General features: G+C 45.8%; 10 protein-coding genes across 10 annotated transcripts; 4 read left to right on the forward strand and 6 right to left on the reverse strand. All coding sequences in view use genetic code 12, as the record gives it.

The window, feature by feature from the left end:
- Nucleotides 1-19: 19 nt before the first annotated feature.
- MDH1_2 (Malate dehydrogenase, cytoplasmic) lies at nt 20-1,030 on the reverse strand (the record flags this gene model as incomplete). Its single annotated transcript, XM_006689892.2, has 1 exon — nt 20-1,030. One exon carries the CDS (start codon nt 1,028-1,030, stop codon nt 20-22), a length of 1,011 nt encoding a protein of 336 aa, XP_006689955.1.
- A 923-nt stretch (nt 1,031-1,953) lies between these two features.
- NTH1_1 (alpha,alpha-trehalase nth1) lies at nt 1,954-4,440 on the forward strand (the record flags this gene model as incomplete). The annotated part of the gene is made up of 1 exon (XM_006689891.2): nt 1,954-4,440. One exon carries the CDS (start codon nt 1,954-1,956, stop codon nt 4,438-4,440), a length of 2,487 nt encoding a protein of 828 aa, XP_006689954.1.
- A 113-nt stretch (nt 4,441-4,553) lies between these two features.
- Nucleotides 4,554-6,011, forward strand: COQ1 (coq1 putative hexaprenyl diphosphate synthase; the record flags this gene model as incomplete). Its single annotated transcript, XM_006689890.2, has 1 exon — nt 4,554-6,011. One exon carries the CDS (start codon nt 4,554-4,556, stop codon nt 6,009-6,011), a length of 1,458 nt encoding a protein of 485 aa, XP_006689953.2.
- Nucleotides 6,012-6,353: 342 nt separating this feature from the next.
- PSN45_001469 (mitochondrial 54S ribosomal protein uL3m) lies at nt 6,354-7,211 on the reverse strand (the record flags this gene model as incomplete). The annotated part of the gene is made up of 1 exon (XM_006690401.1): nt 6,354-7,211. One exon carries the CDS (start codon nt 7,209-7,211, stop codon nt 6,354-6,356), a length of 858 nt encoding a protein of 285 aa, XP_006690464.1.
- Nucleotides 7,212-7,382: 171 nt separating this feature from the next.
- Nucleotides 7,383-8,057, reverse strand: MRPL6 (mitochondrial 54S ribosomal protein uL6m; the record flags this gene model as incomplete). Its single annotated transcript, XM_006689889.2, has 1 exon — nt 7,383-8,057. One exon carries the CDS (start codon nt 8,055-8,057, stop codon nt 7,383-7,385), a length of 675 nt encoding a protein of 224 aa, XP_006689952.1.
- A 92-nt stretch (nt 8,058-8,149) lies between these two features.
- On the forward strand, nt 8,150-8,701 carry imp3 (U3 small nucleolar ribonucleoprotein imp3; the record flags this gene model as incomplete). The annotated part of the gene is made up of 1 exon (XM_006689888.1): nt 8,150-8,701. The coding sequence occupies one exon, from the start codon at nt 8,150-8,152 to the stop codon at nt 8,699-8,701; it is 552 nt and encodes a 183-aa protein (XP_006689951.1).
- Nucleotides 8,702-8,777: 76 nt separating this feature from the next.
- On the reverse strand, nt 8,778-11,045 carry PSN45_001472 (uncharacterized protein; the record flags this gene model as incomplete). The annotated part of the gene is made up of 1 exon (XM_006689887.2): nt 8,778-11,045. One exon carries the CDS (start codon nt 11,043-11,045, stop codon nt 8,778-8,780), a length of 2,268 nt encoding a protein of 755 aa, XP_006689950.1.
- A 636-nt stretch (nt 11,046-11,681) lies between these two features.
- On the reverse strand, nt 11,682-12,143 carry PSN45_001473 (uncharacterized protein; the record flags this gene model as incomplete). Its single annotated transcript, XM_006689886.2, has 1 exon — nt 11,682-12,143. One exon carries the CDS (start codon nt 12,141-12,143, stop codon nt 11,682-11,684), a length of 462 nt encoding a protein of 153 aa, XP_006689949.1.
- Nucleotides 12,144-12,263: 120 nt separating this feature from the next.
- PSN45_001474 (N-acetyltransferase-domain-containing protein) lies at nt 12,264-12,858 on the forward strand (the record flags this gene model as incomplete). Its single annotated transcript, XM_066157665.1, has 2 exons — nt 12,264-12,752; nt 12,817-12,858. 2 exons carry the CDS (start codon nt 12,264-12,266, stop codon nt 12,856-12,858), a joined length of 531 nt encoding a protein of 176 aa, XP_066013762.1.
- A 418-nt stretch (nt 12,859-13,276) lies between these two features.
- On the reverse strand, nt 13,277-19,282 carry SEC16 (vesicle coat component; the record flags this gene model as incomplete). Its single annotated transcript, XM_066157666.1, has 1 exon — nt 13,277-19,282. The coding sequence occupies one exon, from the start codon at nt 19,280-19,282 to the stop codon at nt 13,277-13,279; it is 6,006 nt and encodes a 2,001-aa protein (XP_066013763.1).
- Between the last annotated feature and the right edge of the window lie 217 nt (nt 19,283-19,499).

The following is a 19,499-nucleotide window of genomic DNA, read 5'->3' on the forward strand; positions in this document are numbered from 1 at the left end:
GAATATATATTATCTACCATTAGTTGGTGATGAACTTGACACCCTTTTCGATGTTTTTGGCCAATTGCTCTTTGGCAACTTCCAACAACTTTTGTTCATCGGCATTGGCTTTAGTCAACACGTCGTATTTGACTTCGGCGATACCATCTTTGCTCAACACCACTGGCAATGAGAAAAAGTCTAAGCCTCCGACCAATTTTTTGGCCTCAGCAGCACCTTTAATGGAATCGTCTAAGTTCAAAAAGGTGCATTCAACCACGTTAGGTTCGTTGAACGCCTTCAAGATCGATTCAGCCAATTTGTAACCAGCATAAGCCATGGATAACGTGGCAGAACCAGCTCCGTTCTTAGCTTGCACCACCTCGTCCCCACCAAATTGGACTCTGTGAATCAATTTGGCCTTGTCATCTTCCGACAATTTACTGTACAAATCCGCAGACTTTCCAAGTGAATACAATGGAACAATGGTCTCACCGGAATGGCCTCCCACCACAATGGTATCGAAATCCGTAGGCTTGGACTCGCCCGAGAACACTTGGCTGATAAAGGTGTTGGATCTAACAATGTCCAAGGTGGTTACACCAAACAACTTTTTGGGGTTGAAAACCTTGTTTTTCTTCAAGGTTTCAGCCACAATAGGCACCGTCGAGTTGACAGGGTTAGAAATGATCAACACAAAAGCATCGGGACAGTTTTCTGCTATTCCCTGGGCCAAGTCTCTGACAATAGACGCATTGATGTTGAAAAGGTCATCTCTGGTCATACCTGGTTTTCTGGGAACACCAGCGGGAATGATCACCAAATCAGATCCTTTCAAAGAGCTGGCCAAGGCGGACTTATCTTCTTTGGAGGAGGGCAAAAACGATTCGGTTTTGGAGTCGGAGCAAATGTGGCCCAAGTCGGCGCCAACTCCGGGAACATTGACAACATCGAACAAGGATAATTCGGAAATGTTGGCGTTTAACTTCAACAACAAGGACAAGGGTTGGCCGATACCTCCAGCGGCACCACAAACAGTTACTTTAACCATGATAACTTTAGTAGAAAAAAAAAGTACTGGACGTGAGAAAAAATGTTGGCAGGAAATGCCCCCTTTATATATAACGGTAAATAGCTTACCCCAGAGAATCAGAGGGTCGAGGGGCGTGCGCGAGGGGTCAAAAAAAACCTTGTCCCCTCATAACTAAAGGTGCCGGCCTGTGCCCCGGGAGGCAGCCGGGTCAGTGGGAGTTTTTGGAATTAATTGCGGTTGCGGCTCCGAACGCGGCAGACATGCAAGCATCTGATATTTTGCAGCCGTGGACAGTAGTTAAAGGGTATTTGAAGTAGAGCCAATGGTGGCGGGCAATTTGGTCAGCTGCGAATAACGTGTGTTCATCAGTGGGCGAGCTCCGCAGCAGTTCTTTTTTTTTTCTGGAGTTTAGCCCGGCGACTGGTGGTAGACCCGCACCGTCGTGCGCAAACCCCGGGCCACTACGTTATCCTGTGATGGTGGTTAACCTCGGAGGTGTTAGGGTTGATCCGAGATTCCTCCGGTCCAGCCCTTGTGGCATTCATTAGAAGCAGCGACGAGCGCACCAGAAGATGACGTTTGCAGCAAGTGGTAATCCAGGATGATATGCATTGTGAAAACTATGTCTATATAAATCACTGCTGATGAGTTTGCATCCACTCTATTGTAGTCAATTTGGGTAATTTTTGTGAGTTTTGCAACTTTTGCAACTTTTGCACCCGCCAAACCACTACTCATACTCCCATATCGAAAACTTAGTCACAACACCAGCCTTGCCACCAGCCCTTCAAACCCCCTTCTCCTGTTCCCCATTTTCTATTTAAAGACTTGCGTGGAATTATTCTGGGAATGTTTTTCGCGACAATGTCATCTTTGCGCTTATCATATATAGACACACACCGCTCAAATCTTTGTCTTTGTTAATTGTCTCTTCTTCAACCATGAGTGACAGCCAACATAAAAGAACACATAGCTCGTCTTCCGAATTCGATCCCTTCGAGGACCCAGAAGACTACTACAGCAACAAGAATGTCTCCATGAATAGAGCCCGAACCTTCTCGGTGTTCGAATCCAGCTCTACCAAGTTTTCACCTTACAGCGATGACCCGATTTCCGAACGGTCCCATGAAAACACCCCAACTCCCAGCGACTCGCTTTCATCGACCCCGGCCCCCGAAGTCTCCGACAAAAACGTCCCTGTCCCCATGTTGCAAAGTGACTCGTCTGGGTCATCAAGGTCCGAAGAGTCATCTAATTTTGCCAAAAGACCCTCCATTGTCCCCGTTTACGACGAAAGCTTCTCCTCGACCTCGGAGTTGACCAAGACGGAGGAGGAAGTCAAAGAGGTCAATGAACGTATCAAGCAATTGCACTTGAGAAGAAGTTCGTGGGATGATAATATGTACAGAAGACCCAAGAAGTTTTATATCCCTGATGTTGACACCACCTTGACCCAACTTTTGAACAACGAAGACACCGATCATAACTGCCAAATCACCATCGAAGACACCGGGCCCAAGGTGTTGAAGCTCGGAACTGCCAATTCCAATGGGTACAAGCAGTTTGATATCAGAGGCACATACATGTTATCCAACTTGCTTCAAGAGTTGACCATTGCCAAGCGGCTTGGCAAGAAACACTTGGTGTTGGATGAGCAGCGGTTGAGTGAAAACCCTGTGTTTCGGATGAAGAGGTTGATCTCCACCCAGTTCTGGAAGAACCTCACCCGGCAAATGACCAAGAATACCATCATGGAGATGGCTAAAGACACCAAGATCCCCGAGGAATACATCAACGAGAAGGGCGAGAAGGTGGCTGCCCGAGAAACCCACAGAATATATGTGCCCCACAACCGAGCCGACCAGTTTGAATACTTTATGTCCATCAAAAAAACCAATACCGATGCCAACCTCGACGTGCAATATCTTCCTGAAGTGATAGATGCCAAGTTCATCCGGTCGATCAATAAGAAACCAGGTCTTTTGGCATTGCAATCACGTCCCGACCCCAACGACCCCAATAATCTCATCAATGAGCCATATGTGGTTCCAGGAGGAAGGTTTAATGAGCTCTACGGATGGGATTCGTATATGGAAAGCTTGGGGTTGCTTGTGGATGTCACCCCCACAAACACCACCAACTTGGATCTTGCAAAGGGAATGACCGAGAACTTCATCTACGAAATCAACCACTACGGTAAGGTCTTGAATGCCAACCGATCTTATTATTTGGGAAGATCCCAGCCCCCGTTCTTGACAGATATGGCCCTCCGGGTGTTTAACAAGCTCATGGAGGTCAGACCCGAAGCCACGGAAGAATCGCTCAAGTTTTTGGAAAGAGCCGTCAAAGCGGCCATAATCGAGTATAAAACCATTTGGACCGCCAAACCCCGGTACGATGACGCCACCGGGCTTTCGTGCTATCATCCTGAAGGCTTGGGAGTTCCACCCGAGACAGAGTCGCTGCACTTTGTTGAGGTGTTAAAACCTTATACAGAAAAGTACAACGTATCTCACGAAGAGTTCATTGAGTTGTACAACTCGGAGAAGATCAAGGAGCCTGCATTGGACGAATACTTCTTGCACGATAGGGCCGTTCGTGAGAGTGGCCACGACACTTCCTACCGTCTTGAAGGGAAGTGTGCGTATCTTGCAACCGTTGACTTGAACTCACTTTTATACAAGTACGAGGTGGATATTGCCTTTATGGTGGAGACCTACTTCCACAATAGCTTACAAGTCAATGGGGTGGTAGAGACAAAACTGCTGTGGTTGGAGCGTGCCACCATTCGGAAACAGAACATCACCAAGTACCTTTGGAACGAAAAAGACGGGATCTTCTACGACTATCACATCAAGAACCACACACAGACCGGCTACGAGTCGGCCACCACCTTTTGGCCCTTGTGGTCCAAAGCGGCGTCTCCCGAGCAGGCATCTCGGTTGGTGAAACAGTCACTTCATAAGTTCGAAGAGTTTGGTGGGTTGGTTGCTGGTACCGAGGCATCTCGAGGTGCGGTGAACTTGAGCAGACCATCACGGCAATGGGACTACCCATACGGGTGGGCCCCACAGCAGATATTGGCATGGATTGGGTTGGCCAATTATGGATTTGATGGTGATGCTCGTAGGCTCATTTACAGATGGCTTTATTTGATGACAAAGGCTTTTGCCGACTATAACGGGGTGGTGGTGGAGAAGTACAACGTGGTCAAAGGGGCCACTCCACACAAAGTGGATGCTGAGTATGGCAACCAAGGTGCCGACTTTAAAGGTGTTGCTACTGAAGGGTTTGGCTGGGTCAACGCCAGTTATATGTTTGGTTTGACGTTTTTGAACGTCCATGCAATCCGGAATATAGGTGCACTTATGCCTCCCGATGTGTTCTTAGCGAATATGCACCCTGATCAACGTCAGCTATATGAGTAGAACCTATCTAGAGAAATTACACATACATCACGTGATCATGCTCGGCTCTGGCTTCAGCCAATGTCAGTCGCACTCGCATCTTTGACATTTGCACCTTTTTCACCAGCCCAGCAATGTTAGACAAGGCAGTCAAAAGTGTGCAGAAACAAATGGCCATACGAACCAAGATACCCCTCTTGGTCCGGATGGTTTCCACGCAGCCTTCGTCGTTTACCGCCGCCGTGGAGGCGGCCGAGAAATTGGTCCAGCCGCAAAACTCGCAGCTGTTCAGCGACCCGTTCTCCATTGTAAGCCATGAGATGTCTAACTTGGCCAAGTCCATTTCAAACCTCATTGGTTCTGGCCACCCCGTCTTGAACCGTGTATCATCCTACTACTTCGAAGCAGAGGGTAAAAACGTCCGGCCGTTGATCGTGTTACTCTTGGCCAAGTCGTTGCTGCAGATTCCGCTTGAGCAGCGCAATCGGATAAAGATCGATTCTCTCGATGTCACCGATCAAAAACCCTTCTCTGGCACCCCGTCACAAACAGTAGTGGCCGGGAAGTCTGTGGATGACTCGCTCTCACCGTTGAGTATCTTATATGGAATCAATCCCAAAGTAATTTTGGATCCATTGAGTAAGCCCATGGATAGACTTCCTGAGTTTGACGCCATGAACGGAATTTTGCCCAAACAAAGACGGTTGGCGGAAATTGTCGAGATGATCCACACCGCAACCCTTTTGCATGACGACGTGATAGACTCCTCCGACTCCAGAAGAGGTAGACCTTCCGGAAACATTGCTTTCACCAACAAAATGGCAATTTTAGCAGGTGACTTTCTCTTGGGAAGGGCCTCAGTGGCCATTGCCCGGTTGAGAAACCCTGAAGTCATCGAGTTGTTGTCGACCACTATCGCCAACTTGGTGGAGGGTGAATTCATGCAGTTGAAAAACACTGTCATCGACCCGGCTGCCGAAAACTCCATTGATAACGACGGAGAATCCAAAACAGTACCAGAACCATCAGGAAAAGTGCCCACAAAGACCCATGAGTATACTGTCACCAAGCCTGTGGACTTCGATCATGAGACCAATGTCAATGCTGCTTTTGAGTATTATTTGCACAAGACGTACTTGAAGACAGCCTCTTTAATGTCCAAACTGTCGAGAGCTGCCGCGGTTTTGAGCGGGGCCCAGAGCGACATCATCGACAACTGCTACGAGTTTGGCAGAAACTTGGGGCTTTGCTTCCAAATTGTTGATGATATGTTGGATTACACTTCAAGTGACAGTGCGTTTGGTAAACCGAGTCAAGCAGACTTGAAGTTGGGTTTGGCCACGGCTCCCATTTTGTTTGCCTGGAAAGAAAGACCTGAGATTGGTGATTTGATTGCTAGAAAGTTCAGTCAGGAAGGAGATGTTGAATTGGCCAGAAAACAGGTTGAAGAATGTGATGGGCTAGAGAAGACCAGAGAAATGGCAAAATTGTACTGTCAAAAAGCGTTGGATAATTTGAGGGTTTTACCCGAGAGTGATTCTCGAAGTGCATTGGAGTTCTTGACCAACTCCGTTTTGACTAGAAAAAAGTAGACTACTAGACTCTGTAAATAGGAATTCATTCAAGTATAATCTGACACCCCGCGCACGACCACCCTCTGCTCACCTATTTAAAGGTGCTGGTTCGCACTGGCAAATTTTCTTCTTCGTCGCCAGAAGATCAGTTTCTGTTCGTACATGTTTCTTGCCTTTTACCAGAAACATCCGGGAACTGTCTTTGTCAATGGCGTATTTGGAATTTTTGGATCTCCTTTAATGGGATGTTTTGAACTGTCATACACCCTTTTTTTTCTCCTGGCAGTTCCGAGTCCGGTACCTCCAGGTGATGAGAGAGCATTATTGACAGTGGGTGATATGATATTTACTATGTACAGTTTAACTACTAGAAGCCACCACGCCTCCTTCTTTCTCGTGCTTGATTCGTAAGAGCGATTTACCATAGAGTTTAAGGGCATCTCTGATCTTTACAAACGACTTGTTGGGACCAGGGATTTGTCCCTTTACTATCAAGATCCCTTCGTCTCCATTGGCATACAACACTTGGTTGTTGAAAACAGTGCAGTTCTTTCCTCCCATTCTCCCGGCCATTTTCTTTCCAGGTAAAACTCTACCGGGGGTCTGATTACCACCCATGGCACCATGCGATCTATGAGCCAATGAAACACCGTGGGTGGCTGGTAAACCGGCAAATCCCCACCTCTTCATGGGTCCAGCAAAACCTTTCCCTTTGGTGACTCCCTTGATATCAACTTGTTGTCCCACAGCAAAGTAATCAGCTCTCAACTCAGTACCCACTGGTATTAAGCCCGAACCATCTCTGATTCTGAACTCAGCAATGTGATGCTTGGGAGTTACTCCAGCTTGTTCGAATTTTTTCAAGTTATTTTCACTGATATTCTTCAACTTATCCACTTGTCCCAATAACACCGACCAATAACCATCAGTCAGTAAGGTTTTGTTTTGTATAACTTCACAAGCGTCGATTTCTATGACGGTGGCAGCATACAGCTCACCACTGTCGGTGAACCATGTGATCATGCCTCTTTTTATTCCCAAAAGACCGGGTCTAGTCAATAAACACTTTCTCTCATTCGAGGCTTCCAAAGAGTGATTCACTCTTCCCACGGGTGTTTTCACGCTGGGAACAGCGTGGATGGATGTGAGCTGGGCCACGGTCCGCGTGAACTCCAAGCTTCTGGCCACACTTGCCCTTTTAAAACCTAGTGACAACATTGGTGAGGGTGGGTCAAAATTTTCACTGGTTCAAACTGAAAAGTTTTCGAGTGCGAGTGTACCTTGTCGCATCATAAGTGATCCTACAATATCACAACCTAATAATAATGTTCATTATGAACGACTATACACAAGCTATTCTAGCGACGCTCACCCCAGTCATCACTTATTCTACTTAATCTTCTTTTCCTTTAAATGGATGGATTCTCCATCTACAAAGATTCCTTTCCCTTTGTATGGCTCCGGTTTCTTGAATTCTCTGATTCTAGCAGCAAACAACTTCACCTGTTGCTTGTCAACACCTTCGATCAACAATCTGGCTGGGTTGGGCGACGACACCGTCAATCCGACTGGAACTCTTAATTTGGGGGTGTATGGGTATCCCAACTTGAGGGCCACCACCTTAGTGCCGTTTTCATCTGTTTCGAGAAGAGCTCTGTAACCGGTTCCCACGAACCGCAAAACCGCCAAATGACCTTCAGAGGTTCCAATCACGTTGTTCTGAATCAAGGCTCGGGAGGTCCCCCACATGGCTCTTTGGATCTTATTAGTAGGGTCTTCCACACTCACAGAAATGAGGTCGTTTTCGTTCAATACCTTGACGAATCCTGGTAATGCTAACTTCATCACGCCCTTGGGGCCTTTTATCACCACTTGTTGGTCCAAATTTATCGTATCTTTTCCTTTTGTAAACGTCTTACAGAACTCATAGGGGATCTGGTAGGTGGCACATTCAACATCGCTACCGATTCTTATGGGTTGTCTTCCTATGTTAGAAAATCTTGTACATGAGGTGCTGAGGTATCGGCTGCTCGTGGCCACAGCCATTCCCCCGTTTTTAAACATGGTTGGTGATTGGTGAGTGAAAAATTTGTATTTCCCAGAACCAAATAAAAGTCGCACGGTAGGAGCGAAAAAATTTGAAGCTCATTGCAAACATGGTTCGGGCTTTGAAGTATCATGAGAAGAAGCTCTTGAAGAAGGTCGACTTCCTAGACTGGAAACAAGACCAGGGGCACCGTGACACCCAAGTTATGAGAATGTATCACATCCAAAATCGAGAAGACTACCATAAATATAACAAAATCTGTGGGGATATCAGAAAGCTTGCAAATAAGTTATCACTATTGTCTCCAACCGACAGTTTTAGAATAAAGCATGAACAGCTCTTGTTAGAGAAGTTGTATAATATCGGAGTTTTGGCCACCAAGTCAAAGATATCGGATTTGGAGAATAAGGTCACTGTTAGTGCCATTTGTAGAAGACGGATAGGTGTGGTGATGTGCAGGTTGAAAATGGCAGAAACTTTGAAAGACGCCATCACTTTTGTGGAACAGGGCCATGTACGTGTGGGCCCCAATGTCATCACAGATCCAGCGTTCTTGGTGACGAGAAACTTGGAAGATTATCTCACTTGGGTTGATACGTCCAAGATTAAGAGAAACTTACTCAAATACAAGAATAAGATTGATGATTACGACTTAACTTAAAGGTATTCCTGGCATTTAAATAGATTCATAATAATGTACACTAGCTTACAAGTCAACTATAATCAGAGATGTAGAACTAGAAGTTGCTATTCATCATTTTTCTTACATCGCTCTTCTTTCCACCAGGTATTAAGCTATCGGTGCTATGCTCATGGGTGAATTGTCCCGAGTGTTGTTGATGCATTGGCTGTTGCTGGGGGTAACCTGGTTGAGGATAACCTTGTTGAGGGTAACCTTGTTGGGCATATCCGGCATTGGCGTACGCATGATTGTTTCTATGTCCGCTAGGTAATGATCCAGCAGGTTTGAATTTTCTCTGTTTGGTGATTTCTGTTACTGGATTCAACATCACCACAGATGATCTAGATAATTGAGTAGCAGAAGGTGCAGAGGCCAACGATTTGGTGTAGGTATCCGTTTCAAATGTTGGAGGATTGTTGGTCACAGGAGAAGAAGCAGGTGAAGTCCAGACATTATCGCTCTCAATAGGATTGAAAGGCTGTTTCATTGTTGGAGATGTCACCGGATTATTTTTAGATTTAGGCTGATAGTCAGTGTATGTTTGAATGGTTGATTTTCTGATATCAGAAGGATTAGGCAAACTTTGCAATGGAGGTAAGCTCTGAACATGCTCTTGATAGAATTGTTGAAAGCTCTGATCCTGTAAGTAGTAGTTATACTGTTGTTGAGGAGGAGCACGTTGAACAAATTCAGGACCGTTATCGGTATAGATTGATGACGTGGTGGTTAATCTCTTGTTATAGTCAGTGTCAGTTCTCAATTTAGTATTGATCTTCAAATACTGATCCATATCGACTTGAGGTAAAGGCTGGTCTGGATCAGCCTGGAACTCATAGTTGGCTTCATATTCGGGATGCTCAGACTTGACCGAATCTTTTCTTTTCACAGAGTTGGCTCTATCAAAGTATAATCTGTAGACAGACTTCATTCTTCTCAACTCTTCTTCTTGATCAGGAGACAAGTCATTCTCAAGAGGCTTGTCTTCATCATGCTCCTCTTGACCATCATCTTCATCGTCACTAACATTTTTTAACAAGTTGAAAGCAGATATTCTGGGAGATTTTCTGGATCCGCTATCTACTCTCTCACTGTCAGCCAATTTCTGACCTTCTGCATCTCCAGGAACATCCAAATTGGACGCTGAGGTATTGGCTGTCAATTGTTCACCAACTCCAACGGTATTAATGGCACTAGCATCAGCACTTTCATTGGAAAAGTCGAAATCCCCATCGATTTGTTCGTCCTCAACTTCAGTAACTGTAGGCTCCACAGATGGAGGAGTGTCAACTTGAGCGTTATCTGAGAACGGAGAATGGTTGTTTTCTATCCTTTCAGGGTGGGTATCATTTATAGTTGGAACCTCCTTTGGAATGAATTGGTCAGTAGTGGTATTGAACGAGTCATTACTAGTGTCATGGGTAGCATCCACACGGACTACCGGCAGTGGGAGTTTCTGGTTCAAAGTGTTGTTGATGTGAGGGTCAGACTCGTTTTCGTAGTTAATTGCAAATTGGGGAGAACCAGCACCTCTAATGGAAGAGTCCGAGTCGTCACTCACCTCTTCAATACCATCCTCTGGGGCAATAGATCCATATTGCAAATCAGATTTGGCCGCCTCGGGCACAGAAGGTTTGGTTTCGTGTTTCAAACTGGATTTCTGAGGAGACACGGTAGTACTCTTATTACCACTACCGTTCGCCTGAACCACAGGGAAATTAGAAAGATTTGAGCTTCCAGCACGGGTGTGACCCCCGGGGACAAGGTAGGCCGAGCCTCTAGGAGATGCCGCGTACACCAGGCCATATTCACCCAACTGCTTGGCATACTCATCAAGTGAGACCTTGCTGCCAATTTGGTGTTGGTACGGCAACACAAAGCTTTGCACGTAGGCATCACCTTTTGTACTTCCGGAAAACAGAGCTGACGATGAACGGCCACCATGGAAGTTGGCACCTTTGGGGGCCGGTGGAGGGAAACGGGCACTGTTTCTATTGTCAAATGGATCTTCCATCTCCACTGGTCTTCCATAAGCACCAATAGGGAAATCGGGCAACACGGTGGCTTCACCATTTTCGTCAAAGTCTGGGTCATGTTCCATGCTTTCCTTTTTGTTCTTTCTATAGTTTCTAATGATGAAATAGCTCACCATTAGAAGAACTGCGGCGACAGGTAAACCAACTGCCAAACCCACTGTTAAACCATTATCATTTTCGGGTTTTTGGCATTGGGCCGAGTGTTTGTTCTTGCCAGAACAATTGTCGTCATTATCATTGTTGGACCGGGTGTAGAGGGCCAACGCGTGGTGGATCAACTGGATGTGCATAGTGTTGATTCCAAACAAACTTCACAGACTGAATAGGGGTGGATAATGTCCAAATCAAACTAAACGGGAGAGAACAGGCACACAACTATGGTGCAGGGATAGGGCCAAACACGTAGGGGACAACGAGGGAAGGACTCCAAGTAGGATTGGAGAAGATGAAAAACGAATGGATAGTCCCAGGTCTTTTGGCGGGAAAAATTTTAACTGAGGCGATTCGAAAACAAACCTTCATTTGGGTTGACACGTTGATTTTGTGTAATGTCTACGCGATTTTTGTTCTTGATTTCATCTGGTATAGCGTGGAGTTGATAAAAATAGAGGCCGAGGGCGTGAGAGTCGGGTGGGAGTGCAATCTATTGTTGGTAATGTTGGCTGGTAGTCAGTAGGTGTTGGCTGGTAGTCAGTAGGTGTTGGCTGGTAGTCAGTAGGTGTTGGCTGGTAGTCAGTAGGTGTTGGCTGGCGGTCAGTTGGTGATGTTGGCTGGCAGTCACCTGGCAGAGACTTGGTTGTGACTGTTGCCTTCTTGTAGGTCTACTTAGTTAACCAACCATGAAGTTCTAACCCGTCTACACTACCGAACGTAACTCATCTTTATTGGTACATAACTACTCGTAACTCATTTCTGCTTTCTGGCAGTCAGTCTCGGATCTCAAGGTCTTGGAAGTATGCCTCCAACTCTCTCTCATATTCCTCCAACTCCGTCAACACCTGAGCCTTTTCCTTCTCCTGCTCTCGTAAAGATTCGAGTTCCCGCTCTTCATCAATAAGCTGGTCAAGATCCACCTGAAGTGAAATACTATCCAACTCGTGCATCACTTGCAAGCTCTGTTTTAGTTGGTCGTCAGTAACCTTCTCGCGCCGCAATGAGAGCTGGTCTTGCTTGTGCCGGTGGCGGACTTCGCTCATTCGACTAAACTTGTTTCTCAGATTGGCCCTGGTGGGTGACCGATGGTGCTTTATGGTCAGAGGCTGGGAATGAGAGGGCTGGTCATTTCGGGTTTTGAGCAGCTGTTGGAGCGGATGGTACAATTCGTACGCTCGCTCTTTCTGGGAGTTGGTGATGCGGTCGAGTCCCCCGTGTGTCTGACAATTGATCATCTTCTTGCTAGGTGGTTTCAAACGCGATGGTCGCATTTTTGGTGATAACGTACCCGGTGGGGGCACGCTCCTGGGTGCCGTATATTGTTTCGTTTCGCGGTCGGGTGTGTGGGCCTAGAGATGGAGTTTGATGAGAGTGATACGGCATTGATGCAGAGGGTGGCAGAGAAGGTGGGCCAGGCGGTGGCAGATGTGTTCCCCCTGGTCATGGTAATCGGAAGCGAGAAGGCATTTCTCCGTGTTGAGGCTGCTCATCAACTTACTGCCAGTGATTTGGCTCCATTTCTACTGCTAATTGGTACCACCATTGGAACCTTGTATTGTCAAAATAACGGCCAACACTGGAAACAGGAGAAAATAGTTGAGATGAAAGAGACGGGTTTGGTATACGTGGCGTATATGCTTGGGGACCGGATTATAGGGTTTATATCCATTATGTTGGTAGTTGACTGTGGAGAGAAAGCTCTCTACCTATATGAGATCCACATTGATCCCGATTTTCAAGACAATAAACTCGGCTCAAAGTTGATGGGAAAGCTCCACCAGCTTTCTTTACATTTGGATGCACAAGAAGATGATGAACTTAGTAGCAAACGGACGAGTTTGACGGTGTTTTCAGCTAACGAAAAGGCTTTGAAATGGTACAGCAAATTGGGATACCACCGTTCACCAGACTCTCCCAAAGACCGAAGACTCCGAAGCGGCAAACTTGTGAAGCCCACTTATTATCTAATGACAAGAACAAATGAAACGAGTCCCATGTTCCAATGATCTGGGTGAGAAGGAACGGTGGTGTTAATTTGAAGGGGATCCAAACTCCGTGAGTGCTTGGTGTCGTTGTTAAAACTCTTTATTACGGACCACTGATGGTTCGTACGATTGAAACGGCTATTTAGGGTTGCAGCGGATGGAATATATAATTTTGCAGCCAAAAGCGACAATTATAAAACGAGAAGAGACTGGAGTGAGGTGTAATGAAGAGAAGTCCAGGCACCCGGGTGATCTACACAATTAATTGCTAATAAGAAACTAGGGAGAAAAGTCTGTCAATGCTCTTCATGTAATTTCAACTAGCCTACTCTACACACTTGAATATTCAACCAGGTATATGAAAAATGTATATATGCTAATAATTACTTTTGTTCCAACACATTAACGTAACCTCTGCGTCCACCTTTCTTAGCTCTTCTAGTACTAGTCATGCTAGCGTTAGAACCCCCCATCGACAACAAGTCATCCAAGCCGGCAGTGGCAAGGCTTGGAGGGTTTGCTCCTAGACCTGGTGGTTTGGGAGGTCCTGTAACATTGTTGGTAGGAGAAGAAGTTGCAGCTGGACCAGCAGATGTGTTAGAAGGGGCACCTGGAGGCGCCGAGCCTGCTGATGGACTAGTAGAAATGTTTGGGGGTCCGGGAGGGGCTCTGTTTGGAGCAGGACCACTTGGACCTCCTCCAGGAGCTTTTCTAATCTTTGGAGGTGGTGGCGGACCAGAAGGTTTTTGCTGTTCCTCGATTGGAATGTCCTTATTTATCCACCTCTTGAGTTTTTCATCGTAGACAAACTTATTCTGTTCACCCATGTTGGCTCTAATAGCTTTTGGTCTGTCATCATTTCTGTTTAACCAAGATAACCACCGACCATTATTGGTTTGTCCTGGAGTTCTTGCCTGGTTTGCAGAGCGTCTTTGGCTGGCTTTCTTCCTTTCCTCTTCCATTTTCTTCTTCTTGGATATTTTTTCATCATCAGAATCCTCCTCTTCCTCATCGACGACAGGAACATAGTCATGGACAGTATCATCCTGAACTTCATATTGAAGGTACATTGCCGATTGTTGAGATTGGGATAACCTGGACGAGAATAACCCTCCTCCCATTCCATTGATCACAGAGTTGGCTCTAGTAGTCAAATCTGGGGATCCGGGAATAGGAAATTCACTGAAGCTACTGTCGATTCCAAAACCAGACGCTCTTCTCATGGTCTCATGAGGAGATTGGTATGGAGCAAACATCGATTCTCGGTTACCTGGAGATCGATTATTCAAAATCAACGGAGCTGACTTGGGCTTGGGGGTCTCTAAGATCACATCATCAGGAGCCTCGAACGAGTCATCCACATTAGTTGGTCTAAACAATTTGGGTGGCTGCTCAACACTCTTCTGCTGGGGCACACGGCTCTTCTCTTGATGTTTGTGTGGGGAAGACTCTATGTTGTGATGTTGGCTTGGATTTGGTGGTTCCTGACTCTTCTCTGACTCTCCAAAGTTGAACATGTCAGTAGACTTCATTTCTGGCATCACAAATGGTTGCAGAGCTTGTGCGCTTGAATTCACATACTTAGATGAACCACCACTATACTTGCTAGAAGATGCTCTCAGAGAAGCTCCCCCAGTAAGAGCATAGGGGTTAGGTCTGTTTCGCTTACCAGTGTTACCCTTTGGAGGAGGAATAGTCGAAATTTTTGGAGGAGGTGGTTTAGATGGGGTTTCTTCAATTGAATCAACATGATCGTGGTCGTCATCAGGTTCCTGACTGTTCCTCTGATCATTGTTAAATTCAGGATTAAACTCATTAGAAGAAGGTAAACGGTACGAATGGATGGTCGACTGCAGTTCAGCTCTTACAGGGTCAGGTGAAGGAACGTGAGATTCTTCTCCAATAGTTGATTTGACGACAAAATCGTTTGCTTTCGAAGACCCTTCATGATCATTAGAGAAGTCACTTGGTCTTCTACCAGCTTTGAACTCCAGCGGATAATCCAAACTGATATCGCTTTGAATTGATGGTGATTTGGTTTCGTTTCTAATACTTGAACCATTCTGTCCAAAGTTGTCTGAGATGCTTGAAATTGAAGCACGATTAGCCGCATGGGTCTGTTGAGTTGGAGGACCTCCATAAACCGATGTAGGAGCATAACTAGCCAACTGAGAAGATCCGACAGACAGACTTGAAAGAGTACCAGCAAGGTTTTGGTAAGGTGCTCTAAGAGGAGCCCTTTGGTTGCTCAAGCTAGGAGTTCCAGATGGAACACCCCCTGGAGCGTACTTACTAGAAGATCTGTTCAAAGGTGGTTGAGCGTTGTTAGCTTGGTTATGAGGCTCATAAGCATGTAAGTCCTGGGAAGAAGCGTTGGAGGCTGCATACTTAGAACTTTGGTAGTTGAAAGCTGGCTGGACCAGGCCCTGAGCTTGAATAGCATGAGGAATAGCTGATGGGGGTGCAGAAATAGGAGCAGGAGAAGAAGCAAACACGGAGTTACTATCAAGGTTCTCATGCAATGGAGTCCTTGCCGTTGCCAGAATTGAGCTGTTTTGTCTCACCGAAGGAGAGTACTTACTAGCATGTTGACCTTGTTTGGCTCCATAAATATCAGGAGCAGAGAGAGGACCTCCAATTGATGGTGGTTGCAAAATTGGATCTCTACTCCCGTCATATTTAGCTTTAGGCAGAAACTGGTTGTAGGGATTGTTGGGATAAGAAGAAACAGGTGGAGGTGCACCTCCAGAGGGTGGCCCTCCAGCGGTGAAGTCTAATACAGAACCAACTCTGGATACAGAAGGACTGAACTTACTGAATACTCCATTTTCTGTTGGCTTTTCGGTTTCTTCTCCTCCAATGAACTTATCCAAATGGCCCCACATCTTGTCGAGGTTGACTTTACTGATTTTGCTACCAAACCAACTCGAATCACTAGTTTCAGCGTCTGAAATTCTTACCAATAATCTTTGAAACTCTGCAAAGGCATCTGGTCCAAAGAATGGATTCTTTCCACCACTCTTGAGAGTATTTCCCACATAGTCACAGTACTTGTGGGCTTCCACGCTTGCTCCATAGTCAGCTAAGACTTGAGCGTGCTTCAATTTAAGTGGTAACAAGTGGGGGAATCCCAAACTGGTTGGAATTGCGTTTGGAGACATTTGCACAGCATATTCATAAATTTCAGAATAAATGGCCTTGCTGGTGAACCCACCCACGTACGAAAATCCTTCTGTTGGAGATGTGGATACAGAAAGAGGAGATCCGGCGAGAATATGGCATATTTCGGATCCAACTTCGTTTTTGGAGGCTTTCAAATACTTGCCAAATTGATGAAAAAAATCGGTACCGGTTGGACTTTTGTTGATGAGAATGATGGCAAGAAGCTCAGCCCAGTGGGAAGAAAACCATTCACCCTCCACCAGGACATTCTTGAAATCTTCAATCACATCCTTGACATTTCCAGCTATAATCTTTAACACAACGGGCATCATATGGTGCACCTTATTATTAGACTTGGAAAATGGATAAGACACTCTAGCATAGTCAGAGGCAACCTTGTGGAATTTTTCCTTATCCAAAGACATGGCCAACACCAAAGCAAGAGCCCAATCACCCTTGCTAATAGCAAAAGATACAGCGTCTTCCACTTTACCTACTTGAATCAACAAGAAAACATGGTTGATTCCAGATTGGTCCAACTTAAACGCATTTGGAGATGCTCCCATGGAAGGCAACGCACTCGAAATAGGAGTAACATAATCAAGAGCTGGATTCAAGTATTTGCACAACGAAGTTGCAAATTCCTCTGATCTAATATCTCCATCATTTTCGAGTAAGGTAAATAATACTTGGTTTAACAAGATTTCATCACTTTTAGAAGGATCATTCAAGCCCTGAAGATACTGAATATTTATCTCCACCCATTTTTCAACTTCTTTCTTCTTACTTTTTCCCTTGGATAAGGGGCCTGGGAATGAACTTAAGATGTCCCTATCACTGAATATAGTGGAACTGTTTCGAACGTGAATGGCACCAACTCCGGATTGAAAGGTCGGAGAAACACCATTGGGTATCAACACACTTACGAAGTTAGAGTGACTCCAATTAAAGATAGGAAACTGTCTTTTCAATAAAGCTTCCGGGTTTTGTACCTTTCCCATTGACTGAGCACGAGCTCTTCCATAGAGCCCTGTTTTTGGGTTTGAAATAGTCCTTGATCTCAAAGCCGAGTTAGAAACAGGAACCGGTACTGGACCTGGGCCTGGAACTGCAACGTGAACTGAACCTTGTACCGGAGATGGTACAGATACAGGTTGAGGAGGGTGTGTACCTGAAGCTGGTAATGCTGGAGTATAAGGGTTGTGTTCTCTTCCTCTCCCGCCGATCAAAGAGCTAGTTCTTGAATGTGCTCTATTATGACCGCTAGGAGCATATGGACCAACGTTAGGAACATAAGGACTTGCTTGAGAATTACCACTAACAGTCTTCACTAGGTTTGTATTGATATTAGTGGTGGGAACAGGAGGTTTCTTTTGTGGCTGGCCTGGAGTAACCTTAATGCTTGGAGGGGGAACTCCAGGACCAATTACACCCTGGGTATGAGCTGATGCAGCAGGTGGGTGAGAAACACTTGCATAGGGGTTCACAACTGGTTTGTGAAACTGTTGATTAGGGGACTGGCGAGAAAGCACAGGTGAAACCGTAGCTGCGGAAGCTTTGGACACTCTTGCTGGCTTCACGGGCTTGTCGGGAATCCTAATTGGCAATTCCTCAAAGAAGGACTTCTTCGGTTGCACTTGTGGAACCGGGACAACTTGTGAAGCAGCTGGGCTTGAAGAGCTGATTGTAGAGTGAGTAACTGAAGTTGGTGGACCCGAAGCAGAAGCAGGAGGTACCAAACCCGAAGGAGGTGGACCTGAAACTGGAGGTGCCGGTGGGTGAGGAGGACCCAGATTCAGGACTTTATTTGGTGCATACTTGGTGTGCTGGGTGCGTGGAGCTGGTTTGATATGACTGGTTACCAAATCAGCTGGGAAATCGTAAGCATCGTTCTTCTTTTTGGCCTCTTGCAACTTAGAATTGAAATCTTGGGACGTGAGCGATGATTTGGATACCAAAGGGCTTTTATAGGAATCACCAGCAACTGGAGGAACGGTGTATTTTTGAGGAACAGATGATTGGGGGATGTATGATTTATGGTGCTGAGGTAAAGATTGTGGTTCAACCTGTTCATCTGCAAGAAAATCATCATCAATGAGAAAATCATCATCAAGAAAGTCGAGTTGCTTGACCTTGGCCGTATCCTTTGGAGGAACATCTGGTACATACGAGGAGCTTTCCTGAAGAGTCTTGATGTTCTCTTCTTCCAAAAGCTCTTCCTCTAAAAGATCATCGTCAGCAAACACTTCGTCTAGAGCACTTGCTTTGGAAATAGCTTCCCCACCACTGGGCTGTAGGTCTAACTTTTCGGGAGCGGCTTCCAATGGACCCTCTTGTTCGAGACTACTGAAGAAATCGTCAGCTGGACCACCAATTGGAGTCACAGGGGCTTCATTCGTTTCAGTATGAACATGTTCAGGTTCATCATGGACACCATTGCCATTACCAAAACTGTTTTGCACAGAACCATTTTCATTTTGCTCTTCCCAGGGTAATGGTTCTTCCTGTTCCCAAGGTAATGGTTCTTCCTTTCTTTGCAAGGGAGTTGCCTCAAAGTGTCTTTCTTCCACAGAAGCAGCTTCAGCAGTTTCCACTTCCCATGGGAGTGGTTCTTCGGTTTGTGGAACCGGTTCCGTAGTGTAAACAGCAGAAACTGATTCGTTTCTAGGTTCATGTACTTCCTGTGCAGCAGGAGTCTCCCACGGGAGGGGCTCTTCTGTGTTCAGTTCCCAAGGGAAAGATGTCTGCTGTTCTTGGGCCTCAGCATCGCGCGGTTGAAGCTGTTCTTCATTCGGGCTGAACGCGTTTTGTTCCCCTTCAAGATCCAAGCCAAGAGAAGTTCTAGCTTCTTGCTGAAACTTGTTGTTATCTATCAAAGTGGGCAAGTTTTGTTCATCTTCGTCGATTACAAGCAGCTCTTGTGCCAAGGGAGCCTCGGACTCAAGTAACGTATTATCAGTCACCAAAGAAGGCCTTCTCGATCTGGGTTGGGTAGCTGCCAACTCTGGCAATTCTTTATTGCCAAATTCCACCGGGTTTGAGAGCGCAACTGCACTCAGTCCAGTACGTGTATCATGTACTTCAGAAGCAACCGCGGAAGTATTCCCATCATAAGACACTTCATTTGAAACGTCTAATTTGCTCAATTGTTGGTGTATATGATCTGAGTCGTGACTAACTGTGTCAGCAGTTTCTGAAGCCTGTAAATGCTCGAGAGACTCTGTCATGACGGTGGATGATATGGATTGCAATTATAGTCCACCAAATGGGGTAAGGAACAGCTGTCTTTGCAATAGTAACGGTGGCTATTTAAACAACGACAGGTCTGTGAGAGTCGAATCGAATAAACAAAAAATCGTTGAGCGCGAAATCACATATGTGCTAGACGCACAGTTTACTTAATTTTTCGTTAGTTGCACTAAATCACTATTATATAAGTACAAG

This window comes from Yamadazyma tenuis, chromosome 2 (genome assembly GCF_029203305.1).
Source record: "Yamadazyma tenuis chromosome 2, complete sequence".
Classification (NCBI taxonomy): domain Eukaryota; kingdom Fungi; phylum Ascomycota; class Pichiomycetes; order Serinales; family Debaryomycetaceae; genus Yamadazyma; species Yamadazyma tenuis.